The sequence below is a fragment of the Crotalus tigris genome, unplaced genomic scaffold (genome assembly GCF_016545835.1).
Source record: "Crotalus tigris isolate CLP2741 ecotype Arizona unplaced genomic scaffold, ASM1654583v1 scf7180000021207.2732985, whole genome shotgun sequence".
NCBI classification, from domain to species: Eukaryota; Metazoa; Chordata; class Lepidosauria; order Squamata; family Viperidae; genus Crotalus; species Crotalus tigris.
The window spans coordinates 994,556-1,021,549 of NW_024098398.1; the positions used below are offsets into that span (position 1 = coordinate 994,556).

General features: G+C 38.3%; 1 protein-coding gene across 3 annotated transcripts in view; it reads left to right on the plus strand.

The window, feature by feature from the left end:
* The window catches only part of KLHL1 (kelch like family member 1), a 131,527-nt gene extending 104,915 nt beyond the window's left edge, over positions 1-26,612 (plus strand). For 2 of the 3 annotated variants that reach the window (XM_039369715.1, XM_039369716.1), the window contains exons 8-11: positions 5,873-6,035; positions 21,104-21,316; positions 23,015-23,186; positions 24,790-26,612. In XM_039369715.1, the coding sequence (XP_039225649.1) occupies positions 5,873-6,035; positions 21,104-21,316; positions 23,015-23,186; positions 24,790-24,849 (608 nt within the window). In that variant the 3' untranslated portion in view covers positions 24,850-26,612. Of the gene's footprint in view, positions 1-5,872; positions 6,036-21,103; positions 21,317-23,014; positions 23,187-24,789 lie in introns of those variants that run through there. The other variant, XM_039369717.1, reaches the window with a different exon arrangement.
* The last annotated feature ends 382 nt before the right edge of the window (positions 26,613-26,994 follow it).

Sequence of the window (26,994 nt, forward strand, 5' to 3'; positions counted from 1 at the left end):
AACCTAATGCAATTTTAAAATGCCACAGAATTTTACCATTTCAGTAAACAACCTCGTCTGTATGTTGGATCTGACATAAGTGAGTCTTCTTGCTTGGGCACAGGATTTAGTCCTTGCATTGCTGATTACAGGATGCTTATATTTGAGGAGAAATTCTAAATACAATTGGTATAAATGGCAGGGTAGTCTACATTAAGCCTTGCATTCCTTGTACAATCTAGACTTCAAGAAGACATATTCTAAGGTTTTTATTTTCACTAGGGAGACAGGATGTCTTCTAATAGGAGTGATAGTTCAAAGATTGTCTGATGGCATTTATCATCCATCCTTGCCAAAATAAAGGGGCTACATAAATGTTGTGCTGTTGTATCTTAAGTGAGGATTCAGTCCAACTTCACTTGTGTGAATTTGAGCCCCACTTAACAGAACTTAGTTTTGATCTGATGTATACAGAACTGTAGTGTCACCATAGATATTTCCTGACGTATTGCTGCTGTCTTATTTAATGCAAAGATCTGGCTTGAGTGCACTGTGGAATCTATCCTTATGTCATCTCTCTCTTCCCCCCTCTTCTCAATTCATGCACATACAATAGTGGTGGTTTCAGTGCTTTCTGGATGATTGGATACTTGCTTGTTTGCCTTTTTATGGCTCCATTCTCATGACGTTCAACATCAACGTGCAACAATTATAGGAGGTAAATTTAAGCGTTGGAGTTTGGTATCACTAACTCCTATAAGATTAAGCTCTGCTTGCCCTAATATGCAATTCCAGAAAAGTTGTGCAGGTTTTCAATCATTATTTATAAATAGAATCATTTTGGGAAGGGGGGAATGGGAAGTTCAATACATTAAATCTAATCCTACTGATGAGTGAAACTAGACACCCATAAACACAAAATCTTAGTGATTGGATACTCTTCTAAACTCAATGATCAATTTGAATTCCTACTTTTAACTGTGTCCAGGAGGGTCTTTTTAATGGAGGTTGATGTGCCAATTGCATCTATTGTTGGAGAATGCAGTTGTAGCCACAGTGGTAGATAGCATAATTATAATACATCTGAATTAGAAATTTTAATTACTCCAGAATGCAACGTTCTTATTGCCCATATGAGTTGTGTTCCCAATTGTTTCTGAATCATAACCCCAAAAACCCTCTGATTCCAGGATATCTGAACCAATGCATAAAGACCTACGCTTATATCACAACATCTTGAGATGCATCCCCATGAAATCCTTTTTGGTGGCAGAACCTATCTGTTTCTGCCTTATTTGTTTTATTCATAATTTTCCAGAAACTGTTAAAGACCTTTCTGTTTAGGAAAGTAGTAATTAAATAACTAAATAAAGGAGAATATTAGTAGCTCAGGGTTGAAATGAGGGGTCCTTGGTGCTCTTTGAACTTGGTTGTTTTCAGGACATTTCATCACCCAAACTAGATAACAACATCTGTGCTAGTCATGTCACCTATCACTAGCCCTGATGATCATACTTAATTTAAGTAATGAAATGTCTGCAAGAAAACAACCAAGCTCAGAAGCGGCAAGCACCCCTCAAGTTAAATAACTTTAAATGTCTATATTATATTTATCTTTGGTCTCTGAATAAACTAAAATATTTAGAGTGCCCTTGCAGTATTTTCAGAAGTCGTTTTGGATTCTGTTGAGTCTAAACATGTACAATACCTTCTTTCTCTTTTAGCTCTAATCATTTGAAATCATTTATCAAAGAGACAGCAACCATCAAAACTGTGGCATTAAAAAAGATAGCCCATGCGATTGGATCTCTCCATCCCAAAGCAGAGTTTTGTGGAAGGAGTCCTTCTCTTTTTGCCCTCTGGAACACGTTATCAAAGATTATAGACTCACATCCTAAGTATCCCTTCAATTTCTAGATTTTATACCTTGTATAAAACAGTGCAGTAAAGCTAAATGTCCAGTTGATCAGGTCCAAGGATGTGTAACAAAAATGGGTTAGTATATTTGAAAGAGTTTATGATTTTTACATACACCTTCCACAGTTTTATTACTTTCTAAGTAATGATGGTACTTTTTCAATTTATTTTCCGTGCCCTGAGGGTCCCATATTTATTAAAAAAATATATTGCTTTTCTCAAATCACAGAAACATTCAGCTGCCATTAACGAACTTTTCCTGAGTGTGTGTATGTGAGTGTGTATGTCTCTGTGTCTTTGTGTGTGTGTGTGTGTGTGTGTATGAGAGAGAAAGAGAAAGGGAGAAAAAAGATCAATTATCTAGTTCTGATGCATTTCTATTGACAATCAAAATGCATTTACATTTTTACCTGAGATTCATTTCTTTTAAGTTAAAAAGGACACCAAAATCAAATATTCCTTTATACGTGCTAGTAATACAAATGCAGCCCTTTTTTAAAAAATGGATTCAAAAGAATTCATGGAAAGTAACATTTTGGAGATTTGTGGTGGTGAACCTATGGCACGTATGCCACAGGTGATATGCAGAGCCCTCTCTGTGGGCACATGCACCGTCAATTTCAACTTCTCGCAGGAAAAAAAAAGATCTCACAAAGTTGGAATTGATTGATTGAACTTTTTAGTCCCACCCAGTCTGCCATTACCATTGCAGCCACACCCACCCAATGGGCCACACCCACCCAATGGAACATGCCCACCAGGCACCCAACAATACATAAGTGCGTTTTGGGTTGCAGTTTGGGCACTCGGTCTCTAAAAGGTTCGGCATCACTGGCCTATAATGAGACTCCTCAGCTAAAGAAATAAACACAATTCCCCTGTTTCTTATTTCCTCTCAACAAAAGGCCTTTGTGGGGTCTCACATTATATTCTCTGCACATCCATACTGTTGGTTTTTTTAAAGCATCAAATAGATTCACATTGTCTGTTTACTGGGAGTAGTATTGGTTATATGTGCATACATTACCAGAATTAGGTTGGAGAAAAACAACTTTTCTTCCTAGACAAAAGAAGAAAAGTTCACTTAATTCTGACATCACCTTGTCATGGAAGCTGCCTAAGTGCTGTATAGATAGTTCACAATTTATGACCATTTATTTAACAACAGAGTTATGATAGTGCTGAAAAAAAGAACTTGCAACCTATCTTTTTGAAACTCAAATACTTTGGCCACCTAATGAGAAGGAAGGACTCACTGGAGAAGAGCCTAATGCTGGGAAAGATTGAGGACAATAGAAGAAGGGGATGACAGAGAATGAGGTGGCTGGATGGAGTCACTGAAGCAATAGGAGTGACCTTCAATGGACTCCAGAAGATGGTAGAGGATAGGAAGGCCTGGAGGAACGTTGTCCATGGGGTCGCGATGGGTCAGACACGACTTCGCAACTAACAACAATAAAACCTATCTTTGAACTTACAACCATCGCATTATCCCCATGTGTCCCATGATCACAATTTGAGTCTTAGCAACCAGCTTGCTTTCAAAATGGTTGCAGCATCCTGCGGTCACATGATCATGATCTGCAACCTTCCCAGCCAGTCAATTTGTGTGGGGGGGAGGGGGCATATCCAGGCTTGCTTAACCATAATGATTCAATTAACGCCCATGGCAAAAATGATTGCAAAATAGGATCCAGTTATGTGATGAGGTGCTTAATGACTATGCTTTAGGTATCTAAAACATACAGGAATATCCCAAAAGCTGAGATACTTTTCATGTTTTTCACTTAGCCACCAAAATTCTAGTCCCAACTGAGGTTGTAAGTTACAGTCCAATTTATATTATCTAGAGGCTTCTTCTTACATAAGAGAATGGCTGCTCTGTTGTCAGAAAGTCAACCAGAAATGGTGCATGCTTAGGCTGGTTTGGAACCTACAGAAGGTAGTAGGTAGATAAATGGATGGAGGGATACACGAAAGAAAGAGAGATAGATGAAAGAGGGAGAGAGAGAGAGAGAGGGAGAGAGAGAGAGAGAGAGAGAGAGAGAGAGAGAGAGAGATGTTGCTTGAACTAAACAGAGTATAAAAGAAGGAAGTTAAATATTCACTGGAGGGAAAAATATTTTAGCTTTAGGTTCATTTGGAATAGTTATCTCTCTTATCCTTCTGTTCTGCCTGAGAAGTATTCATCTTCAGTTATCTCAACAAATTATAAGAGCCCCTTAAAAGGATGTGTTCCATTAACAGCATAAAGCTTAGAATTCCATAAGATGATTAAGAGATCTGAAGTCTGAAAATAAGCCATATAGTTTCTGGGTTCATTTTGTCTGCAGATCTAATGGTCCCCCTGTGAGCAATAGCAGAGCATGAAAAGCTGTCATTTAGCTGACATGTGGTCTACTGTGACAGAGAAGCTGCATGGGAGATGCAACATTGACACCTGCTTTACAACTATTCCATTGAGGTTGATTTTGGTGGCCTTGGAAAAGCAGGATAAACCATCCAAATGTTATGAGCCGGGAGAGTTGAATGTATTTTTGATGTTCATATCCAGATGTTGGAAATGCACAGCAGAAGAGAACAGTCCGGCTTTCTGCCCCAGTTGTGACTATACGGAGCACTTATCTCTCCGTGTCCTTCCACCCCTCCTTCTGCCCCACTGCTGACACGTTGGCAAAATTTCAGAAAGGAAAGATTTAATATTTGACTTCTTCCTTCTTTGCAATTCTGGGTCATTGTGAGGCCTTCTTCTTTCAAATCCTCAGAAGGAAAGATCAGCAGTATTTGTATGTAGTATTTTTATATACCCATGGCATATAAGATGTCTTGAGGCCATTCTGCCCTTGGATAAAGCTATTATAGGCAAATTAGAGAACTTTCAGGAAGAATGAAAGAATATATTTAAGTCAAGCTCAAAAATGTTGGGTCAGGTACTTCAGTCTTGGGAATAAGGAGATCTGCTTCACCCTTGTGGCCTTCTCTGGGGTCTCTAGCAAATGCTAAAAAGAAAGCAAACCATTAATAAAAATAACTAGCAAACAAAATCTAAAGCATATAGGAATATTCAGGAATACTTTTTATGAATCTCTGTGGGCAATCTTTGCACCAGCAGAACTGGTATTTTCAGAATCACTTTTCTTTTTCTTTCTTTTTTTTAAAAAAAGGTGAAAATTGCACATGTTGGACATGCCAAGTCTCCACAAACCAACTCATTGAAGCAGCAGAGTGCAAATAAAAGTTAAATGAATCCTAGCCCCATTCAGAATATTTATCCTGTCCCCTATCATGGTAAAGGTGTGGTGGGTCAGTAGTTTAAAACACTCTGGAGAAAGTCTGTTCTCTGGTGGTTCAAATCCTCCTACTGTGCGATGGAGTGAGCTCCTGTCACCTGCCTCAACTCCTGCCTACCTACCAGTTAGGAAGCCTGTAAATGCAAGTAGATTAATAGGTACCACTCTGGTGGGAAGATCACAGTGTTCCGTGTTTCGTTGTATGCTTTGTGCTTCGCTGCAATGTCATGTTGGCCACATGACCACAGAAACATCTTCAGACAGCTCTGGTTCAATGCCCTAGAATCAGATATGAGCACTGCCCCCTAAAATCAATTATGGGAAACAAGCAACTGCATAAATAACCAAAAAAAAAAAAAACCACAAGAGAAAGATTTCCAACCCCTGTGAAGAAATGATACAGGTTTCTTCACAGCTACCTAGACAGACTGTGCAATTAAGATGTCCCCTCATTAGGATCTTCATGTTAGTAGGACCTGGCCAGTACTTCATGGCCCTCCACATTGGCCCATGATATATTTTGCATTTCTCATTAGCCTTGATGATGTTACCTCATTTGGGTGATGAAATGTCTGCAAGAAAACAGTCAAGCTCAGAGAGCACCAAGGACCTCACATTAGCCTTTAGAAATCTTTCCTTCCATTGCTGGTCTGTTCTCACGTTCTTTCTCTGCCTCTTCTTTTTAGGAGTTACTGTTCTTGAAGGGCCCATTTATGCAGTAGGAGGTCATGATGGCTGGAGCTATTTGAATACAGTCGAGAGGTGGGACCCACAAAGTCAACAGTGGACCTTTGTGGCCAATATGTCCATTGCCAGAAGCACCGTTGGGGTGGCAGCTTTAAATGGCAAGTGAGTAGGGGGGGATTGAGAATAGCAACTGGGAGAGACTTAGAGATTTGGGCATGCTAGAATATCTGCAAGAACATTCCACATGTTGTATGAAGCTTTTATTCCCAAGCGGTTTAATTAGAAAAGCAAGTGATGGGTTATTACCTTTTTTATCCCCAATAGATTTTTCTTTACAATTGTTTGACCTATTTCTCTTTAAAAATTCTTCTCTTTCTATTATTGTATCTGATTTAAAATCTCGGTCAGGCATGAAGAGTTGCATAAAATTTAAAGAGTTGATCAAAACTCTTGGCTAATAATGCCCAGTTATTAGTCCTTGTATATTCTATAATATAGCAATAACAATAGCACTTAGACATATATTGCTTCATAGTTCTTTGTAGACGTCTCTAAGCAATTTACAGAGTCAGCCTATCGCCCCTAACATTCTGGGTCCTCATTTTACTGACCTCAGAAGGATGGAAGGCTGTGTCAATCTTGAGCCAGTGAGGGTTGAACTCCAGGCTGTGGGCAGAGTCAGCCTGCAATACTGCATTCTAACCACTGTGCCATCATGGCTCACAGATAATATACCTATCTATTATGTTCCTTGAATGAAATAGAATAAAAATAGAAAATGCAAGCTTTTAATACTTGTAATGAATTCATGGCATACAAACTGTGAGCGTTGAAGTAACCATTTTGTAGTTTTAATTGACACAGCAGTGAAAGGCTGCAAGCAGAATTATCAGATAATTTTGTGGAATTTAAAACAAAAGCAAACATTTTAAGCAAGCTTCCTCTGAAGTTAAACTTATGTTAGATGGAGATTGTTTTTAAATTAATAAGCATCAGTTCACACCCCCATGGTTCAGTTTTTAGATACAGAAAGGCATATTTTGGGGGGAGGGTGGTACGTTTCCCAATTAATCTGTTTAAACTCACCCGTTAATTTACCCAGTTGAAAAGTTCTGGAATATTCACTATGCTAATATGTGCTTTGTTCAATGTTCTTGTCATCATTGTGTGAAGCCAACCTATGCAACTTGTAAAGTGTGATTTAGGGTCCAGCATGAAGACCTAAGCCACTAAGAGCACACCTGAATTTAGCATTGTTGTTTATTGGCTTAATTTCTTAACAGATATTTGAGGACAGATATTTCTGTCCAGCTGATCACATAGAATTATGGGACTGTAACATAACATCTAGTTTCGGTGATAGCCATGTGGCTTTAATGGGGAACATTGCAAAATGTTGTCAGTTTTATTTCTTTTCTTCGGAAGAATTAATATTATCTGCACACAGGGAGTTGTACAGTGTCACAGTTTCACATTGTACATTGTCTTGAGCAATCACACAACAGATTCTCATATCTTCCACAGTTTTCAGTTGAGTCTTGGGAACATCAATTTGGCTCGCCTTGGTAAAAGTTGTTCATTGGAAACAGGCTTTAATGCTTTTTAAACACCAAGACTACTGTGCACACCAACTGTTGCATGGAATTTAATGCCACAAACTGAGCTGTTATATGGCAGTTCTGGGAACATTATTCCAGCATAGCAGACTAATATTCTGTTACAGATATTTTAGGGCTGTGGAACCAACCTTTTGTCACTTTTGAAAAAGAAATCTCTTTATGATGTTTCTAAAGATAACTGTATCGCAAAGTGCCACGATTATGCAGAAACTCATTAGCCCTTGACAGATGGTATGGAATGTGGAGAAGAAGCTTTGTGGATGAAGTTTGTAGGGGTGTGTGTGTGTATGTGTGAGTGAGTGAGTGACATGGAGAGAGAGAACTTCATTCAATGTTTGAACATTTATTTATTATTTATTTAATAAATGCAAAGAACATCTGAATAGGAGCCTAACCTGTGTAGTCACTAATTCTACAATTGTGCATTTTTTTCATTTCTGAAAAAAAAAAATCCAAAGGATGAAAATCTTACACCTTAGATTACTTTCTTAAAGATGCTAGACAGATAGATGTTAGATCGATAGATACATAGATAAATAGATACGTAGATACATAGATGATAGATGTGATCAATAGATGATAGACTTATAGATGATAGAAATAGATTAATAATAGGTAGATAGATGATAGATAGATAGATAGATAGATACCTAGATGATAGATGTGATCAATAGATGAAAGACAGATAGATAGATGATAGAAGTAGATTAATAATAGGTAGATAGATGATAGATAGATAGATAGATAGATAGATAGATAGATAGATAGATAGATAGATAGATGGATGGATGGATGGACGGACGGACGGACGGACGGACGGACGGACGGACAGACAGACAGACAAGGAAATAATTTTGTGGCTGCAATTCAAAACTCATTCCATCTTTTCAAACATGTTTATTTATTTTTTATCAGCAAATAGAACACAGAAAAGGAAAAAAAAAGACTAACAACTATCCAACGCTAACAAACAAAAAGAGGAAAACCATGTGTATAAAAAAAACCCAAATACCAAATATATCTAACATTAAACATTTTTTAAAAATTGACTGAATCCTGAAAAATACATCAAAAAACTAATATACTCCCCTCCTTTTACATACCGTATCTACAAATAGTTATAATCAAAATTTAAAACTCATTCCAAACAGTGACCGTGACTATAATCTCACAATGCCTGTCCCAATAGCTGACCAGCCAGTGAACTGCTAAATTTCTTATGAACTGTCCAATTCTCCATCCGTGTTCTCATTCTGGCAACATTATCAAGTTAAAATTACAGTGCAATTTGATTTATTCAAGCAAAGGTCACACACCTAGACAATTGATTTAGGGGAAGGGACTGAAGCCATTCATTTTTCTTCGTGCTACGCTAACTGATAACACAAAGACAAAGCTTTGCCAGTCAAGATGGGTTCCATTCTGAAGCTTCTCTTGCAACTGTAATTCTGAAGGTGGTATGGCATGGTCCGTTGGGGTTTATTCTTTGGCCAATGACTCATTGCTCCCTTCTGAATTATTTAGATCAGGGGTCCCCAACCCCTGGTCGGTGGACCCGTACCGGGCCGCGGCATGCCAGTAACTGGGCCACACAAACAAGCAAAACCCCATCTGCAGGGTGCAGGCAGCACACAAAACTACGCCCCCTCCGGTCCGCGGGAAAACCTCTCTCCACGTAACCGGTCCCTGGTGCCCCAAAGGTTAGGGACCTCTGATTTAAGTCTTCGGCTGTCAAGCTTTTTTTCACCAATATTTTCATTCTCTTTTGTAGTATTCGAAATCTTCCCAACCGATGGAATGCCATTTCTATTTGTATTTTTCTCAGCATTGAGAATTATTTTATGTGTTATTATTATACATCTTTTCTCTTATAACTACAGTATCTCCTTCAAGGTTCAGCTGCGTGCTACATATTTAATGTAACCTAGGTTTGACCCTCATTTATACAGAAAATGTAAGCTATAAAAATGAGCCTTTAGCACATGGAAGACAGATTTATTGTGATGTAGGCTAGAATCAAGCTGTTAATTTTTATACTGCTTAAACATTCTTGTTTATGTCTGCATAAATGCATATATCTATTGTCAGAAACTCATAAATAACCTCAGCAATAACCTCATTTTTAGTATTTCCGTATATGTTAGGTATTTTGCCTAGCTTAGTGGCATCCATGAAACTTATTAGCAGTCTAGTTCATAACAAAAGAAACTTTATTTTTACTTTTCATATGTTATATTTTTCCTATTTTTCCATGATTCAATAGCTGTGCATCTATTTAGCAAAATGACAAAATACATCTATAATTCACTGAAATGTAGTTTAATCTCTCTCGTTCTTTTTCTCTCTCTTTCTTTCTCTTTTAGTAATGGTATGTGTGTATATATATTTGCTTTCGTAGATTTTCATGGGTATAGGTATGCAGGTCTTGGTGTATTTGGATCTTTTCCCATGTAAGATTGGGAGTATCTTGGCGACAGGCACACAGCCAGCACCTCAACTAGTCAGGATGTTACAAAACAGCCAAACAATCCACAAACAATAGCTCCTACACAGCCAACCAATCCACCTACAGCAATTAAACCAGCACTCCACACACCCCCACCAACATATATAGAGAGACAGCAGCTCCGATCACATTTTGCTCGCACAAGCATGAAGCCGAAGACCCAGCCTGAAGATGACAAGTGGGACCTCGTCGAAACGTCGCCAAGATACTCTTAATCTTACACGGGAAAAGACCTGAATACACCAAGATCATCTGCATATACACACACACACACACACACACACACACACACACACACACACACACATATATATATATATATATATACATACATATATATACATATACATATATATATACATACATACATACATACATACATACATACATACATACATACATATATATATATATATATATATATATATATATATATATATATATATATATATATATATATGGAATGAATAAAGCGCGTTCACCAGGAGAGTTTAAAGTTAAAATACTTTAATTAAAGTATTTTACTATATTAAAAGGTTGCCAAGCTTTCGTTGGGAAAACTTCCCAACATCTTCAGGGCTGAGAGACCGTTTCTAACAAGGTGATTCAAACGGGTTCCATAGACGTCTGCACGTGGTTCCTAGACTGTGCTAGCATTCCCTGCTGAACAGCTGATAGGTGGGAGGGGGGAATCAGAGTAAAGATTTCACTTTACTTTACTTTTTACTTTACTTTACTTTTCTTTACTCCGATTCCCCCCTCCCACCTATCAGCTGTTCAGCAGGGAATGCTAGCACAGTCTAGGAACCACGCACAGACGTCTATGGAACCCGTTTGAATCACCTTGTTAGAAACGGTCTCTCAGCCCTGAAGATGTTGGGGAGTTTTCCCAACGAAAGCTTGGCAACCTTTTAATATAGTAAAATACTTTAATTAAAGTATTTTAACTTTAAACTCTCCTGGTGAATGCGCTTTATTCATTCCATTTATAATTATGCCCGGGAGTCGCATTTTCACCATCATTATTGATATATATATATATATATATATATATATATATATATATATATATATATATATATATATATATATATATATTTGTGTGTGTGTGTGTATGTATGTAATTTTTGCTTAACAGCTGGCATAGTTACAACAGACTAAAAAAAAAAGCTAGTTATGACTTGTCCTCAAAGTTATGACAGACAAATACACACTGTAGTCAAGTGATTGCATTTTGGGTGCTTGGCAACCAGCTCATATTGTGTTAGATGACCTCAGTGTGTAAGATTTTTTACCTGTTTCCAGAAAAAAGAAATCCGGTCAGGAGAATAGATTGGTCTCTTCATACGTTACCTTAGCGAAGTGTGCAAACCAGCATTTGCATTTCCTGCATCGGATGAGGAGAGCACATCTTTCTCCTTCTGTCCCGGCCACTTTTTACAAAGACACGAATGAGAGAATTTTAACAAATGGCATCACTTTTTGGTTTGGGGGTAGCAGTGCCTCGGAGAGAAGGTCCACACAGAGAGTGATAAGTGGACAACCGAGAAGATTATAGGAAGCTCACTTCCCATGATTCAGGATACTGCTTGTAAGCACTATGTGCTTAGAGCTCAAAACCATTGTTAGAGACCTCACACATCCACTTCACAGTCTGTTTCTGTTGCTCCCCTCTGGGAGGAGGTTTCGAAGTATTTATAACAGAACTACTAGAGAAGAGAAGGAGAAAGTTTAGGCAGTGACAAAGCAAAATGCAGCCTTAGACCAAAGACAAATCTCCAACAAAATTTCCAATTTTCAAGGAAACAGTTGTGATAGCACTTATTTTTTTCTAAAGGAGTCTTGGCCTCTGTGGTATATGCACGACCCTACCAGAAAACTATAATTGTGCTTACTCACTTGGCAATGAAATTACCAGAGCTAAAAAGTTAAATATTTATTATTTTATGTTTTTGAGGCCTAAACAGGGTTAATGGTTCGCATGTCTTCCAAGAGATTTGAAGCTGACCACGTTGTTTGGTTCTAAACATGCCATAAGACGGGTCTTCAAACTTGGCTCTTTCATGACTGGTGGACTTCAACTCCCAGAATTCCTGAGCCAGCCATGCTGAGGTTTCCAAGGTGAACCATGCTGGCTGAGGAATTCTGGGAGTTGGAGTCCACAAGTCATAAAAGGACCAAGTTTAAAGACCCCTGACATAAATAACCCCTGTTATTTTGAATATTCTGATTGCAGCTGGTGTGAGAGTTACTTTTCTTTCTTTTCTTTAATTTTTTTTCCTAGTGGAGCAAAAAAGGATGAGCAGTGTTTCTGAGATTATTGGTTTTGATTGAATGGGGCAATGGAGGAGAGGAGACTTGAGAAGGAAGGCCAAGTTAAGTGCTGGGTCCTTTGGAAGACCATGCCTGTTTGCAATGGCCTAGTTCAGGGGTAGGCAACCTTGGCTCTATTATGACTCGTGGACTTCAACTCCCAGAATTCATGAGCCAGCCATGCTGAGGTTTCCAAGCTGAGCCATGCTGGCTCAGGAATTCTGGGAGTTGAAGTCCACGAGTCATAAAAGAGCCAAGGCTGCCTACCTCTGGCTAGTGGGTATGGCTATTTGTTTTAGGGTAAAGGGATAAAAGAGGATGTGCTGTATTATGCAGGCAGGTAAAGCAAAGGGTTCAGTCCTGCTGATAAAGATGTAAAATTTCCGGAAATTTTGAAGCCACGAGAAAAAAAAAACACCCCCCCCAAGTTTTTTTCCAGGAAAATAAATAGAAATTTTGGAAAAAAATGGGAGGGAAAAGTTCAGCGCGGAGCAGTTTTACAAACTGTGTGAAATGCAGTGTATATAAAAATATTATGCTTGCAATAAAACAGGTAATCACCCCCCTTTCCCTCAAAAGCAAGAAGAAAAAGCAAGAAACCATCAGCAGGCAAACTAAACTGGAGCCTTTTTTCCTGCAGTGCCCCCTATTGGTACAAATGCATATTTTTCTTGTTTGAGAACAGGTATCACTTGAATTGTATTCCAGGATTTGCTCAATCTTCAGCCGAGAAAACTTGCAGTAGTTGAAGACTTTACAAGTCGGGGACTCCTGCCCCATTTAAGTACATGTTTTTGCTTTTAGATTCAGAAGTTACAGTTTCTCCACCCATTGGCAACTCACCTGGAAGAGGAGCATCTCAAAGTGCACTGGTCTACATCAGAGGTCCCCAACCTATGGGCCATGGCCCAGTACTGAGCTGTAGCCTCTTGGCCTCCCATTTCAGTTTTTTTTGTCACAAATCACATACAACCACATTTGATTTCCTTGTGGTCAAAAATCATAAGCAGAAATAACTGTAGGTTTTTTTTCTTTAACCGTACTAAGTTTAAGAAAACCAGCTATTGGATATATTTCTAAAAACACATGGCACTCATTCATTGTTCCTGAATGAACCTAGCTTCCTGAACACTTCTGCCTTTTTTCTTCAAATGTGAGGTTTAAATACAGAACGTGCTGAAATTTGAGCTGACATTTATTTCCTACTGAATCATCGGGACTTCATTCATAATTCAGTATGTGATCCTGATCTTTCAACACCTTTTCTCATAATTGCAAAGCTGTACTGAAAAGTATAGACATTGGTGTGTGTATATAGAAACTTTTAATTCTACTCAGATTGAAGAAAGGAAAGGAAAGGAAAGAGAGAGAGAGAGAAAAAGAGAAAGAAAGAAAGAAAGAAAGAAAGAAAGAAAGAAAGAAAGAAAGAAAGAAAGAAAGAAAGAAAGAAAGAAAGAAAGAAGGAGAGAGGGAGGGAGGAAAGGTTAGAGAATACACTGTTCTTTGGAGGCTGTTTGTTTTACAGAATGAGAAATATCTTTAATATTTAATATTTTAATACTCCTTTCTCCATCAGCATAAAATCTTTTGTTAGCTGAGCTGTAGTCATTGTAGATTCCAGAAAATAAGCCACATTGTGTTGAATAGAATTAAATTCAAAGTCAACACGCCTAGGTCTGTTGTGTCCTTTCATCTTCTCAAGGTGTCACTGTGATTAATTGTGGATAAAATGAGGTGAATGAATGAAGCAATGTCCTATTTTTCTCCCAAAATAGGCCAGTTTTGGCCATTCCAAGTTTGGTTGATTTTTTTTTCCCCAGAAGTAATTAATTGAAGACTGAATATATTCAGAACACTACAGAGAATTGTACTTAAATTTAATAAATATTACACTAGGTAGATATTAAAGTAGGTAAAAGCTTTTGTTTGTCCAACTCAGATTCTTTGAAAAGGAAGGATAAGTCCCAAAATTCATTGTGGATAAGTCTCACCACATTATAGATCTGTTCCACTATTTCAGTGGAAAGATTAAAAAGAAGAAACATCAGATGAAAATTAATTCAAAGGCTGCTGCAGTTTCCAGAGAACTGTAGGCTCAGAGATTCTGAAGAAAACTGTTGATTAATAATTCCTGAATGAACATAATAGATACATTTTTTTTTCTAATGATCAATATGGTGAGGATATAATGAAAGCCCTAGCCTTGTGCAACACAGTCTCCTGGGTTAATTAATGATGTCTTATGAAACAAAACAGATAAAAATGCCAACAATAAGTACACCTTTCAAAGCCAGGTAAGAAAATAATCAGTTTAGTAGTTTAGCTTTTGGTATGCTCACTGCATGGTTATTACAACAACCAGTTGTGCACTAAGACCAGAATTTTGCTAAAGGAACCTCTGCAGGATGGAGAGTTCATTTGCTGATGCTTCTTCATTTATTGTAGCCAAAATTTTATTCCCTGCTTAGAGATGTTTTATACCTTGGAGAAAGTAGGACAGTAGTAAAACCACATCTAGGCCAGAGCTGGAATAGTTTTGAGAAAGAAAAAAACAGACCTTTGTCCTTTCTTAGCATATGAACAGGATGGTGTAAAAAGGAGAAAATATATGGACAAAATAAATGCTGATGTTTATAGAACTGATTTTTAGCATCTTGCAGGAGAGAAATATATGAACGTATGCAGGGGGATCTTGTCAGGTGTTTTGTCAAAGCCAGGTTTAGAGGTCATATAATGATTTAAAATATGTTCTTCCTTTTTCCAATGTAGCAAAAACAAATTGTATGCCTCTAACTTGTAACCTTGCTTTGTTAGGCTTTTTTTTTTTTTTTTGGCAAGGAGCCTCATAATCACTGTAGTTTGTATGAGCCAATAAAAGATACTTCATTGGATCTATCTCCAGTTGCTTTGCTTCCTCCTGTGAAGGACAATTCCAGAACAGAAGGAAAACTTCTATGGAGAGTCTCAGTCATCCAGGTCATAGTTGTCCCAAAGGTGCTTTTTCAGAATGCAACTGGCCTTTCTTGTTTTTCTTTGAAGATGCTTTGCTTCTCATCTAAGGAAGTTCTTCAGCTCTGACTGGATGGTGGGGAATGGAAGGATTCATATTCCTTGCAGACAGCTGGTCGTTTGCTTTCTTTTAGAGCAGGGGTCTCCAAAGTTGGCCCTTTTATTACTTGTGGACTTCAACTCCCAGAATTCCTCAGTCAGGTTTGAAGACCCCTGTTTTAGAGAGTTGTTTAGGCCACTTAACCTGCCTCTTCAGGATCACCTGAGTAGTGCAAATATGTGTGGGACCTTCTTGGCTGCAGGATGAAGGCTCCACACACATTTGCACTACTCAGATGGCCCCGAGGACCCAGAAAACCTCCAAATGGCCTCAACGACTCTCTATGCAAATCACCAACTGTCTGAAAGGAGTATAAATCCTTCCATGCCCCACCATCCAGTCAGAGCTGAAGAAGCTTCTTGGATGACAAGCGAAACATCTTCAAAGGAAAAACAAGAAAGTCCAGTTGCCTCCTGAAAAAAAGGACCTTTGGGACAACAGAAGGTAAAGGGTTGATCTTTTGATCCTCTGCATTCATGATCATTTTATGCACTGCATTGATATTCCTCTCTCCTTCTGATTAGTTATTTATTGCTGTATTTATATCCTGCCTTTATTTTTTTTCACAAACAATCCAAGATGGTGAACATATCTAGTACTTCCTTCATCCTCCTGTTTTCCCCACAGCAACAGCCTTGTGAGATGAACTGGGCTGAGAGAGAGAGTGACTGGCCTAAGGTCACACAGCTGGCTTTCATGCTAAGGCAGGACTAGAACTCACAGTCTCCCAGTTTTTAGCTTGGTGCCTTAACCACTAGACCAGGGCTAGGCAACCTGGGCTCTTTTATGACTCGTGGACTTCAACTCCCAGAATTTCTGAGCCATAAAAGAGCCCAGGTTGCCTACCCCTGTTATGTCTAGTGCAGTTATGTCTAGTGCAGGTTGCCTACCCCTGCACTAGACATAACTGGCTCTGTTTATGAAGGAAAGTTTATTGGATACAGTAATGCTTATTTCTAAATAAACATTGTTGTGAAGTAGTCAACATTTCCAGTCATGATTTACATCTCTTGCTAATTGTCATTATCCTGACAAATTGCAGATATGCTTAAAAAAAGAACTGAATCACATCTGATAGCCAGGTTTAACTCTATTATACTGTCATTTTCTCAATTGAAGGTTCTGGATGATAGTTCATGCATCTCTCAGATAAATACCACATAAATCAGCTTAGATATCTACTTCTATCAGTACATTGGAAGGCAGGTTTGCACAATTTGTGGCCAGCAAGTATAATATAATTTATTAGCTGCATATAGAATGCCATACTTCAGCAGTTATATTATCTAAAACAGATGCATTTTTCATTAACTCTCTTTTGGTCACACAATATTTGTGGTGTGGCTATTCTTGCATTAAGTCTAACTCTGCAGAGGTGAACATAATGTTCCTGGGTAGTTGAAACATATCAATTAGTTTAGCATTCTAAGAGACTGAGCAGTTACAATACATAATAAATTAACTTATATAAATAAATGCATTGTAAATTAAAGTATTCTACTTTATTCCACTGACATATCTTGTACAATAGGAAGTACTATAGATATTATTTAGTGTGTTTGATGTATATCAGATTGATTTATTTACCATGATATTTCCTCCATAAACAACAATATAAAACAAATAATTAAATTCTCCATAGCAGCTCTGTAGAGTAAATATATAAAAAAGTCCCATATGAGTGAGATTTTTACTTCTGTGGACATGGGGGCTATTGTAACCCCAGTTCGTGTCGTCTTATATTATTCCCTCTATCAGGGTTCACAAATTCATTCTATGACTCCTTACCTGATAAAATGTCCAGGAAATTTTTTATCTCTTGTAACTGTGGTGTGTTGGATCCTGGTGTATTAGCATGTGTATGTATATTGTTCCTGGTGTATGATATTGTAGATAGTATGATATAAATCGTTATTTAATATAGACCACTGTTTACTGTGTTTACTCCTGGCTTATCTCAGCGCAATAAGACTGTGCACGCTCTGACAATTTTGGTCACCCATCAATGACTTCACCAATAACTGTCATATAACATTATGTCTTGTTTTGCTTTTTTCTCAGTTTTATTTTAATGTTTAAAATTTTAACTCTGATGTGTGATTGCAATAAAAGATAGAGCCAGGAAAACTAAATTAAATTATCAAAAAAAAATAAGTATAAAGTTAATTGCTCTGTAGCATGGGAATAGTTTTATGTTTTCTTTATGGCCATTTTTTTAAAAAAAAAATTGTCATGACTGAATAATATTTTGTAATCTTTTTAGTTTTTTTTTTTCTTCTAGATTTCCAAATATTTCTCTGCTAGGCTTAAAAATAAGAAGGGATGGGTTCATTCTTAGTGCCAGGTTTGGTACCATGGACAGCTCCCAACGACAGTCATCGCTGATTCTATTACAGCGTCTGCACCAGGCTGATCTCTTGTTGGATGGGAAGGTCTTTTGCCTCCCTTCATTAACTGTTGTTGGTAGAACATCAAGATTACCCAGATTACTGTAAATATCCATCTGTGGTGAATAGTGAATATGTTATAGTACCACTTGGGAAAAGAAAAAGGTCGGTTTCTAAGGCTGATGTAACAGCACAAGGGAAATTCTGTTCCTGTCCTTCTTTCTGCCCATGTAAATCCAGGACAAGTTACTTCACTTTTTGTAAATACCTTCAGACCTTGAGCTTATCAAAATATCAGCCAAGAACGTACCAGGGACTAAATCATTTTTCCTTAGAGAAATCAATTTTGTCAAGGAAGATTAAGCCAATTACAGATCTGCAACCTTAACCATGCATTATTTCTGAACTTATTTTATTTTTGTAAGTTAATAGATGCTGTGGCTACAATTCTCTCCTGTAAATATCTTAACACCATCCTACAATCTTCCTGGCCTCTAACCAGATCTTGATTTGAAAAAGCCCCATTAGTGTGCCTCGAGATAGCTTCCTTTAGCTTTGACTAAAAAGCAGGAATCAAATATACTCTCCACTATGAAGAGATATTGACAAGTTTGGAAGCATTCCCAAACTCCTTGTAACTAAAACAACCACAAAAACCCAAATATCACCTAGGACAACAGCAATAAAGTATTTGAATTTTGAAAGAAATTCATTTTTAAATAAAATTGAAGGAGAATGAAAATTGTTCAGCAGTGTTAATGACATATGATATGCCACACATGCCTCAGCATTTACAATATGAAATTGATGGCAGTATATATATATATATATATATATATATATATATATATATATATATATATATATATATATATATATGTCTTTGGTTGTTCGGGTTTTCTCCTGCGTAAAATTGGAAGTGTCTTGGCGACGTTTCGACGAAGTCCCATCGAAGCCGAAAACCAGCTGATGATGAATGGGACTTCGTCGAAACGTCGCCAAGACACTTCCAATTTTACGCGGGAGAAAACCCGAATAACCAAAGACCTACATACAAACACACCCGCAAAAACCTCAGTATGTGTGTGTGTATATATATATATATATATAATATATATATATATATATATATATATATATATATATATATATATATATATTCTGAGGTTTTCGCGGGTATTTGTATGTAGGTCTTTGGTTGTTCGGGTTTTCTCCCACGTAAAATTGGAAGTGTCTTGGCGACGTTTCGACGAAGTCCCATTCGTCATCTTCAGGCTGGTGCTTTCAGCTTCGTGCCTCGAGCAGCAATGTGTGGTCTTAGCTGTTTCTTCCTTTTAACTGCCAGTGGGGGTATGAACTGATTGGGTGGGAGCTTGGCTGTGTTCTGATTGGGTGGAGGTGTGTTCTGATTGGTTAGGGGCTGGCTGTGCTCTGATTGGCTGGGGGGTTGGCTGTGCTCTGATTGGCTGGGGGGTTGGCTGTGCTCTGATTGGCTGGGGGAGTGTTCTGTTTGGTTGTGCTCAGGTTAGTCTGAGTTGCAGAGGGATTCAAGATTTTGGGCTGCCCTGCCATTCCTTGGCTTCGCGTTCGTGGTCGTGCTTCCTCTTCATGGAGGGTGTCAGTTTGCTTCATGTATGGATTGGGGGGGTTTAAAGTGGCTAATGATGCAGCTGTGGTCTGGCTTCTGGTTTGTGGTCGTGCCTCATAGTCAGTGTGGCTTTGGGTTTGTTTTTTGCGTGGATGTTTGGTGGTGACCTCCTGTGTGGTTTTTGTGAGTGTGGGTCTGGTATCATTTTTTGTGTTAGGGAGTCGTTTGTCAATGAGGGCGGGTTTCCAAATGGCTGGTAGGCGGGAGGTATCATCTCGCTTGTTCATGCTGTGTGGGCCATCGAGATAGAAAAACGCCCACACAGCATGAACAAGCGAGATGATACCTCCCGCCTACCAGCCATTTGGAAACCCGCCCTCATTGACAAACGACTCCCTAACACAAAAAATGATACCAGACCCACACTCACAAAAACCACACAGGAGGTCACCACCAAACATCCACGCAAAAAACAAACCCAAAGCCACACTGACTATGAGGCACGACCACAAACCAGAAGCCAGACCACAGCTGCATCATTAGCCACTTTAAACCCCCCCAATCCATACATGAAGCAAACTGACACCCTCCATGAAGAAGAAGCACGACCACGAACGCGAAGCCAAGGAATGGCAGGGCAGCCCAAAATCTTGAATCCCTCTGCAACTCAGACTAACCTGAGCACAACCAAACAGAACACTCCCCCAGCCAATCAGAGCACAGCCAACCCCCCAGCCAATCAGAGCACAGCCAACCCCCCAGCCAATCAGAGCACAGCCACGCCCCTAACCAATCAGAACACACCTCCACCCAATCAGAACACAGCCAAGCTCCCACCCAATCAGTTCATACCCCCACTGGCAGTTAAAAGGAAGAAACAGCTAAGACCACACATTGCTGCTCGAGGCACGAAGCTGAAAGCACCAGCCTGAAGATGACGAATGGGACTTCGTCGAAACGTCGCCAAGACACTTCCAACTTTACGTGGGAGAAAACCCGAACAACCAAAGACCTACATATATATATATATATATATATATTGTCAAAATAATGATCACCAAGAGAATATCTATCAAAAATAGAATTTAATCCACCAAGCTTTCGTCAAATACATTTGACATCGTCAGGGTTAAAAGGCAAACGCCGGGGGAAGTCTTATATACAGTTGTTTAATGCCTGTTTCCGGATCCTGGAGCGTGTCATCGGCCCCAGCTGATCGAGTTGAGTCCCAAGCACACGCCCCACATTAGCACCTATCCTCTTTCCATTGCTAATTTGCATTCTGTCATACGTTACTCCATTAGTTGTTTCAGGATTTGACGAAAGCTTGGTGGATTAAATTCTATTTTTGATAGATATTCTCTTGGTGATCATTATTTTGACAATATGAATACTCCCAAGAGTCGCATTTTTGTTTTTATTTCTAATCATATACACACACACACACGTACGTATATATGTTTGCATGTGTATACTCACATGAACAATGGGTGGCTATATAAATTGGATGTACAATCAGGACCAGATACTTTCTATGAAGTGATCCGTCAGCAGATTAAATGCTTCGATGTCCAACATATCTTCAAGACTGGATACTGGACACGGGATACTGACCTTTCCAGAATACAGATCAGAAAACAATCAGGGTAATCTAAGAGAAGACTAAGGGTTTTTTTCATGCTTAACAATGCTATGCTGTTTATTTCAGATTATACTCAGTTGGTGGCCGAGACGGAAGTTCTTGCTTGAGTTCTATGGAGTATTATGATCCTCACACCAATAAATGGAACATGTGTGCTCCAATGTGCAAAAGAAGAGGAGGAGTTGGAGTGGCCACCTGTGATGGTTTTCTTTATGCTGTTGGAGGCCATGATGCCCCTGCCTCTAACCATTGCTCCAGACTCTTGGATTATGTTGAGAGGTATCCATCTTTTATGAGTTTATCTTCAATGGGTCTGAAGGCAAACACAGCCATTGACTTGAAATGCTCTTAGTACAGCAAAAAAAATCCTTGATTTTGGAGATATAGAAACATATTTTGAATTTATTTAGGGAGTTCAAGATTAAAAGATAGAAGTTGTGTTTCTTCTCTCCTTCTCTCTCCTTGGCTCATTTTTTTTCTCTGTTTTTGTTGCCTTATATTCTGAATTCAAAAAATGTTGCAATATTCCAGTCTCCCTTGAACTGAATTCTTGATTACATCATCGGTACGTGCTGGGGCAGGGACAACAAAGTAGCTTGCATTGTCTTCATTTGGGATATTTTTCTGACTTTCCAGTCAATCATTGAAATTACCACCCTACCAAGTATTAAATACATTCAACCTTGAATAGTTTTTCCATGACTCCACATAGGTCCTTTGGAAAAAAGTTACTATTATCTTCAAATCCGAGGAAAGATCATGGATTCAAGATAATTGTGGGCCAGTGGATGATGGAGTTGTGTGGATAAATGTGTTTTATTTTACAATCATACCTAGCAAGTGCCAGCTTTATTTTACAGGCTTTGGGGCCATAAACCTCAGTATAGTATTCGTTGCAGAATTATCTTTTTTGTGCTCAAAGAATCTGGATGAATGCCCATCATAACACAGAAAACAAAACACAGCCATAATGAATAGAAATTGCATTTCGTTTTTCTTTATTATTTTTTTCTAAAGGAGTAGCAGGGGAGTAATCGAATACTTAAAACTACCCCAGACAGACCTAGAAAGAAATGAGCACGAAGACTGAAAAGCTGCCTTCATTTTACAGCTTTATTTCTTCAGCTAAAAAAAAATATGGTTGCATGCTTAATCTTCGTAATAACTTGATGTGCCCCAAGGTGAAACAGGAGATACCATAAAGTTTCTGCATACAAAAAGAAATCAATTTGCAAATACTGAACTGAATGTAAGAAGAACAGCTCTTCAGTGTTCCATTTCTTAAAGCCTTTAACCTCAGCCAGGGTGAGATTAATTGCTGTAAAGTGTAAGAAAATATGCACTTTGAATTGAAATATATGGACAGCTTTGTAACAACGCTACTGATAACACTGTTCAATATTCTCTTAAGGTACAATACAGTTTAAAATGAAGGGATGTTTTACTTAGCTTTACATGAAAAAATTAAATCCAACCCCAATTGTTTATTTTTTTAAAGATATTTTACCTAATGGAAAACTGAAATAGTTACAATATGATTATTGCCTTATATTCTAATCATATTGTTCAGAATAGACCAAGAAATCAACCAAGCAGTCAATGGAGACACATGTATCTTAACATTTATGCCTTCCATCTCTACAAAATAAATGCTAGAAATACAGCCTATGTTTGTACTTCACAATGCAAGGTATTTTTGAATACTTAAAGCATATTCCACCTCAGTCTAACAATAAAATAACCATATTATTAAGCACCTGAATGAATAAAAAGAATTCTCTGGAGGCAATAACAGTATTTTAGTGAAGAAAATACTTAGACCATGATGTTTACCTTCTATTGCTAAATAGACGGATTTTGGAAATATGTCCTCAAGAAATCTATTGGATCTCTAGGACAGAAAGACGTATGATGCTAAAAGTCATCTTGATTCCTAAATATGTTCTCATCAAGTATACTTTGTCTTTTGTTGCACAGGTATGACCCCAAAACTGATACCTGGACAATGGTGGCCCCACTGAGTATGCCTCGTGATGCTGTTGGCGTCTGCATCTTGGGTGATAAATTATATGCCGTGGGTGGCTATGATGGACAGACGTACTTAAACACAATGGAGTCGTATGATCCACAGACCAATGAATGGACACAGGTATCCATTATTGTGTGCTTTGCATCAGGTGATAGGGGGCTTGGAAAAATTGGTAGAGTTGAGGTTTCACAGGACTGCAGTTATAGCAGGGGTTTTCAAACTTGGCAACTTTCAGACTTGTGGACTTCAACTCCCAGAATTCCTCAGCCAGCCAGGGCTGTCTGAGGAATTCTGGGAGTTGAAGTCCACAAGTCTGAAAGTTGCCAAGTTTGAAAACCCCTGATTTATAGCAATAATAAATTCTACAACTCTCTCTCTCTCAAGGATACAATAACTGTCAAAGACCTTATGTAAGAAAAGTCCATATTTTTTTCCCTAGAGGATCAAGAAAACATTTTAAGAAATGATGGGTTAGGATCTTTCCAGCCACTGAACACTGCTATTATTATTACATCTTTCGTTGGAATATTTGTGTTGTGTTTTTTTTTTTAGTTTGAATTTAATTTTTGTCAGGTACAACGTCTTTCCTCATCTCTCTTATTTAGAACTGCAGCTCTTGTCTAGTTTTATAGTAAAACAGTTGATAAAGCTCTATTTTCCACTGTGTAGCTTGTTCCTACACCAACATGCTGTATCAGAGCTCCTTCTTAATGTTGTATGCATGCTGTGGCTCTCTTCTAATATAATGCAACCTTCTTCATCATACTCATAATTAACATGTAGGATTGTAGATGGACAGGTATGACCACATGATCTGAAATGAAATAGTATCTCTGTTCTTTTTAAGAAGATTACTAAACAAGGCTTTGGCTCCTTAGGTCTGTATAATTAAAATAAAAAAAAATAACATTAATAAGTATAGAACTGTAATAGATTGTAAGGAGCACTCATTTTAAATGCTTTGTCACTATATTTAGGTTATAGTATTTCTATCTGCATCTTAATTGTAAATACACAGTTGTGTACTATACACATAGTTGTGTATTATAATACTACTTTGTAGACATCAGAAAAGATGGGAGGGAAATCAAATGGAAGGAAGGGAGGGAGGGAGGGAGGGAGGGAGGGAGGGGAAGGGAAGGAAAGGGAAGGAAAGGAAAGGAAAGGGAAGGGAAGAGGAGGGGAGGGAGGGAGGGAGAGAGGGAGGGAGGGAAGAAGAAAGGAAGGGAGAGAAGAGGAAATGGGAGGGAAGGGAAGGAAAGGAAAGGAAACGAAAGAGGGAGGGAGAGAGGCAGGAAAAAAGGAAGGAAGGGAGAGGAGAGGAGAGGAGAGGAGAGGAGAGGGGAGGGGAGGAGAGAAAAGAGAAGGGATGGGGAGTGAGGCAGTGAGGGTGGAAAGAAGGAAGGAAGGAAGGAAGGAAGGAAGGAAGGAAGGAAGGAAGGAAGGAAGGAAGGAAGGAAGGAAGGAAGGAAGGAAGGAAGGAAGGAAGGAAGGAAGGTAGGTTTAAATAGTTTGCCATGACTTAATATCCATGTGGAAATTCTGGATATCATGAATTTTGACTACTGCTTATGAATTTTGCTAATATTTTATCAACTTTACCAAGTTGATGAATCATGAGTTGTCAATTCAAACTCCTCAGACGTACATACAGGGCCACAAACTGTTAGCATTTCATCTTCACTTTGGAACTTAAACTTAATATTTTATTTCTTCTCTGCAGATGGCATCTCTAAATATTGGAAGAGCTGGGGCCTGCGTTGTAGTCATAAAGCAAGCATGACACGCTCTGTAATGGATTTTTATTGACTTCTAAGCAGGATTTTTCTGCCAAACAAGAAAGAAAATTTTGTCAAGCAACAAGGTCAACAGATACCCTCAGCCTTCTGTTGATCACAACTCACGAACATTAAAATGAAGAGAAGGAGAGAAGGATTCTTTCCTATCAGTAGATACTACTTTAGGGTTTAACAAAGGGTGGAAAAAATCTGTTTTAGCAGCCAATCTGTGTATGTGAAAAGGGAAGAAATTCAGTTACTGACCTATTGGCTATTTAAAAGAAGCAAAGCAAAAGACCAAATTTTCTTACGGAATGGATGGTTGTCATAGCACTAGATATTTTAACTCCATCACAGCACACTGTCACTTTGTAAAACATAGCTTTTTCTTAAAACAAACAAAAAAAGCTTGTATTTTATTTATTTGCATTCTTTTTCGCTTAAGGCCTTATCTTCAAACATTTTAGCACTTTGTTACTGACACAGACAATAATGAGACGGGACAAAATTCTAGTTTATTTCCTCCTGAAATAAAGAACAAAGGCACAGGTCTCTTTCGTTACTGAACGATTCGACATTAAAACATGATTGTTTTTCCTAATCAATGACTGGTCCTTCCATTAAAGTAAGAGATGGCTTGGATGGAATGGTGTTTCTGAGCAAACCTTCGGACAATTGGGGTTCAAGGCCATAAAGGAGAGCCAAAGGAATACATCCCCAAATTTACCCTACTCAAGCATGTGAAGCCTTCTTTCGTTCAAAGCTTTTGAACTTCTCCTGCATGTGAGATGTATGTAGAAGATGGGAAATGGCAGTTTCTTCACCATGGCATCATCTAAGAGACACCATTGAGCATTTGCAAGGAAGAGACACATTGGGACCTAGGCATGCAGCAAGAGAGATAACGGTGGTTCTAATGTCTTTCGTGTTTTCAGAAGCCACATTTGCTATGATGTAGTTCAATTTAACTTGAATTAATCTCTGTTTGCTGCTGCAGAAGACTGATCCTAAGGGCTAACCCAACTGTTGAATGGGACAACTAGCCCTCTTGCTTTAAAAAAAAAACCAAAAAACAGAATGTCACTCAGAGGGATTGGCTTGTTTATTTGGAGAAAGAATGTCTAGGCACGTGGTTAAGATAATTCACTTCCAAATTGCTTTCTCAATGGCAAAACGTGGACAGATTGCAGGCAAAAAAAAGACTCAAAGTGGCAAGAATTAGCACGTGAGAAAGATTTTTAGAAGCCCATCTCTCTTCCGATTGAGTTGATAGCTTTTTTTTATATCTGATCTTTAATTTAATAATAATAAAAACTTTGGGGAGCTATTGCGCAAGGCTGCTGTATAATATCTGTTTTGGCTTTAAGGAATGAAACATTCATATACAAGAGGAGGGAAGCCCAGATGTTTTGCCATGAGGATGTGTCCTGCCAGCAGAGCATCTGCTTTGCATGTATGATAAAAAGATGTCAATGAGTTATGTTGCCTTTGTAAAATTTCTGCTTTGTATACGAATGAGATGCAGAAATCATCTTTGTTAATGGGTGTTAACTCTTGGCTGCATTATATCCTAAGCATGGTTGAACTTTCTTATTAAGGTACCAGAATGAGGTGGATTTCCACTGCTGCTCGGGGGGAGAATCTGATTTCAAGGGTGTTTTCAATTGGAGCAGGAATAAAATTTTGGCGGATGTGAAGTCCTTTTTTGGCTTGTCTTTCCCCATCCAGACTAATTTGCTAATTAAATAAAACATTGGTGTCCAAATGACTTGGATCTTTCAGCCTTTTCATTTTGCCCTCAGTTATAATTGGTAGCTTGATATGAATTCTGCGATCTATTCATAATCTGAGTGCCATAAATTAATGCGAAGCAAGTGGGAAATAAATTTGCATTTTAGGGCTCAGGGAAGTGGGCTGTGGATTGGCTCTTTGTTTCAGAACAACAACAAAAAACACACTTTAGTCTTTTTAAGGAGAACATAAGCTTGCATGATAAGACCGTCAATCTGATTCCACGCATGATTCCATGTGTAGAGTCATCACCGGTGATTTAATTCAATAACTTTCAGTTCCTACCCACAAGTCATTGGTCTTCATTTTATAGGCTTGAATAGAACAAATTTATCATTCCTACATTAGGCCTCAAGGGT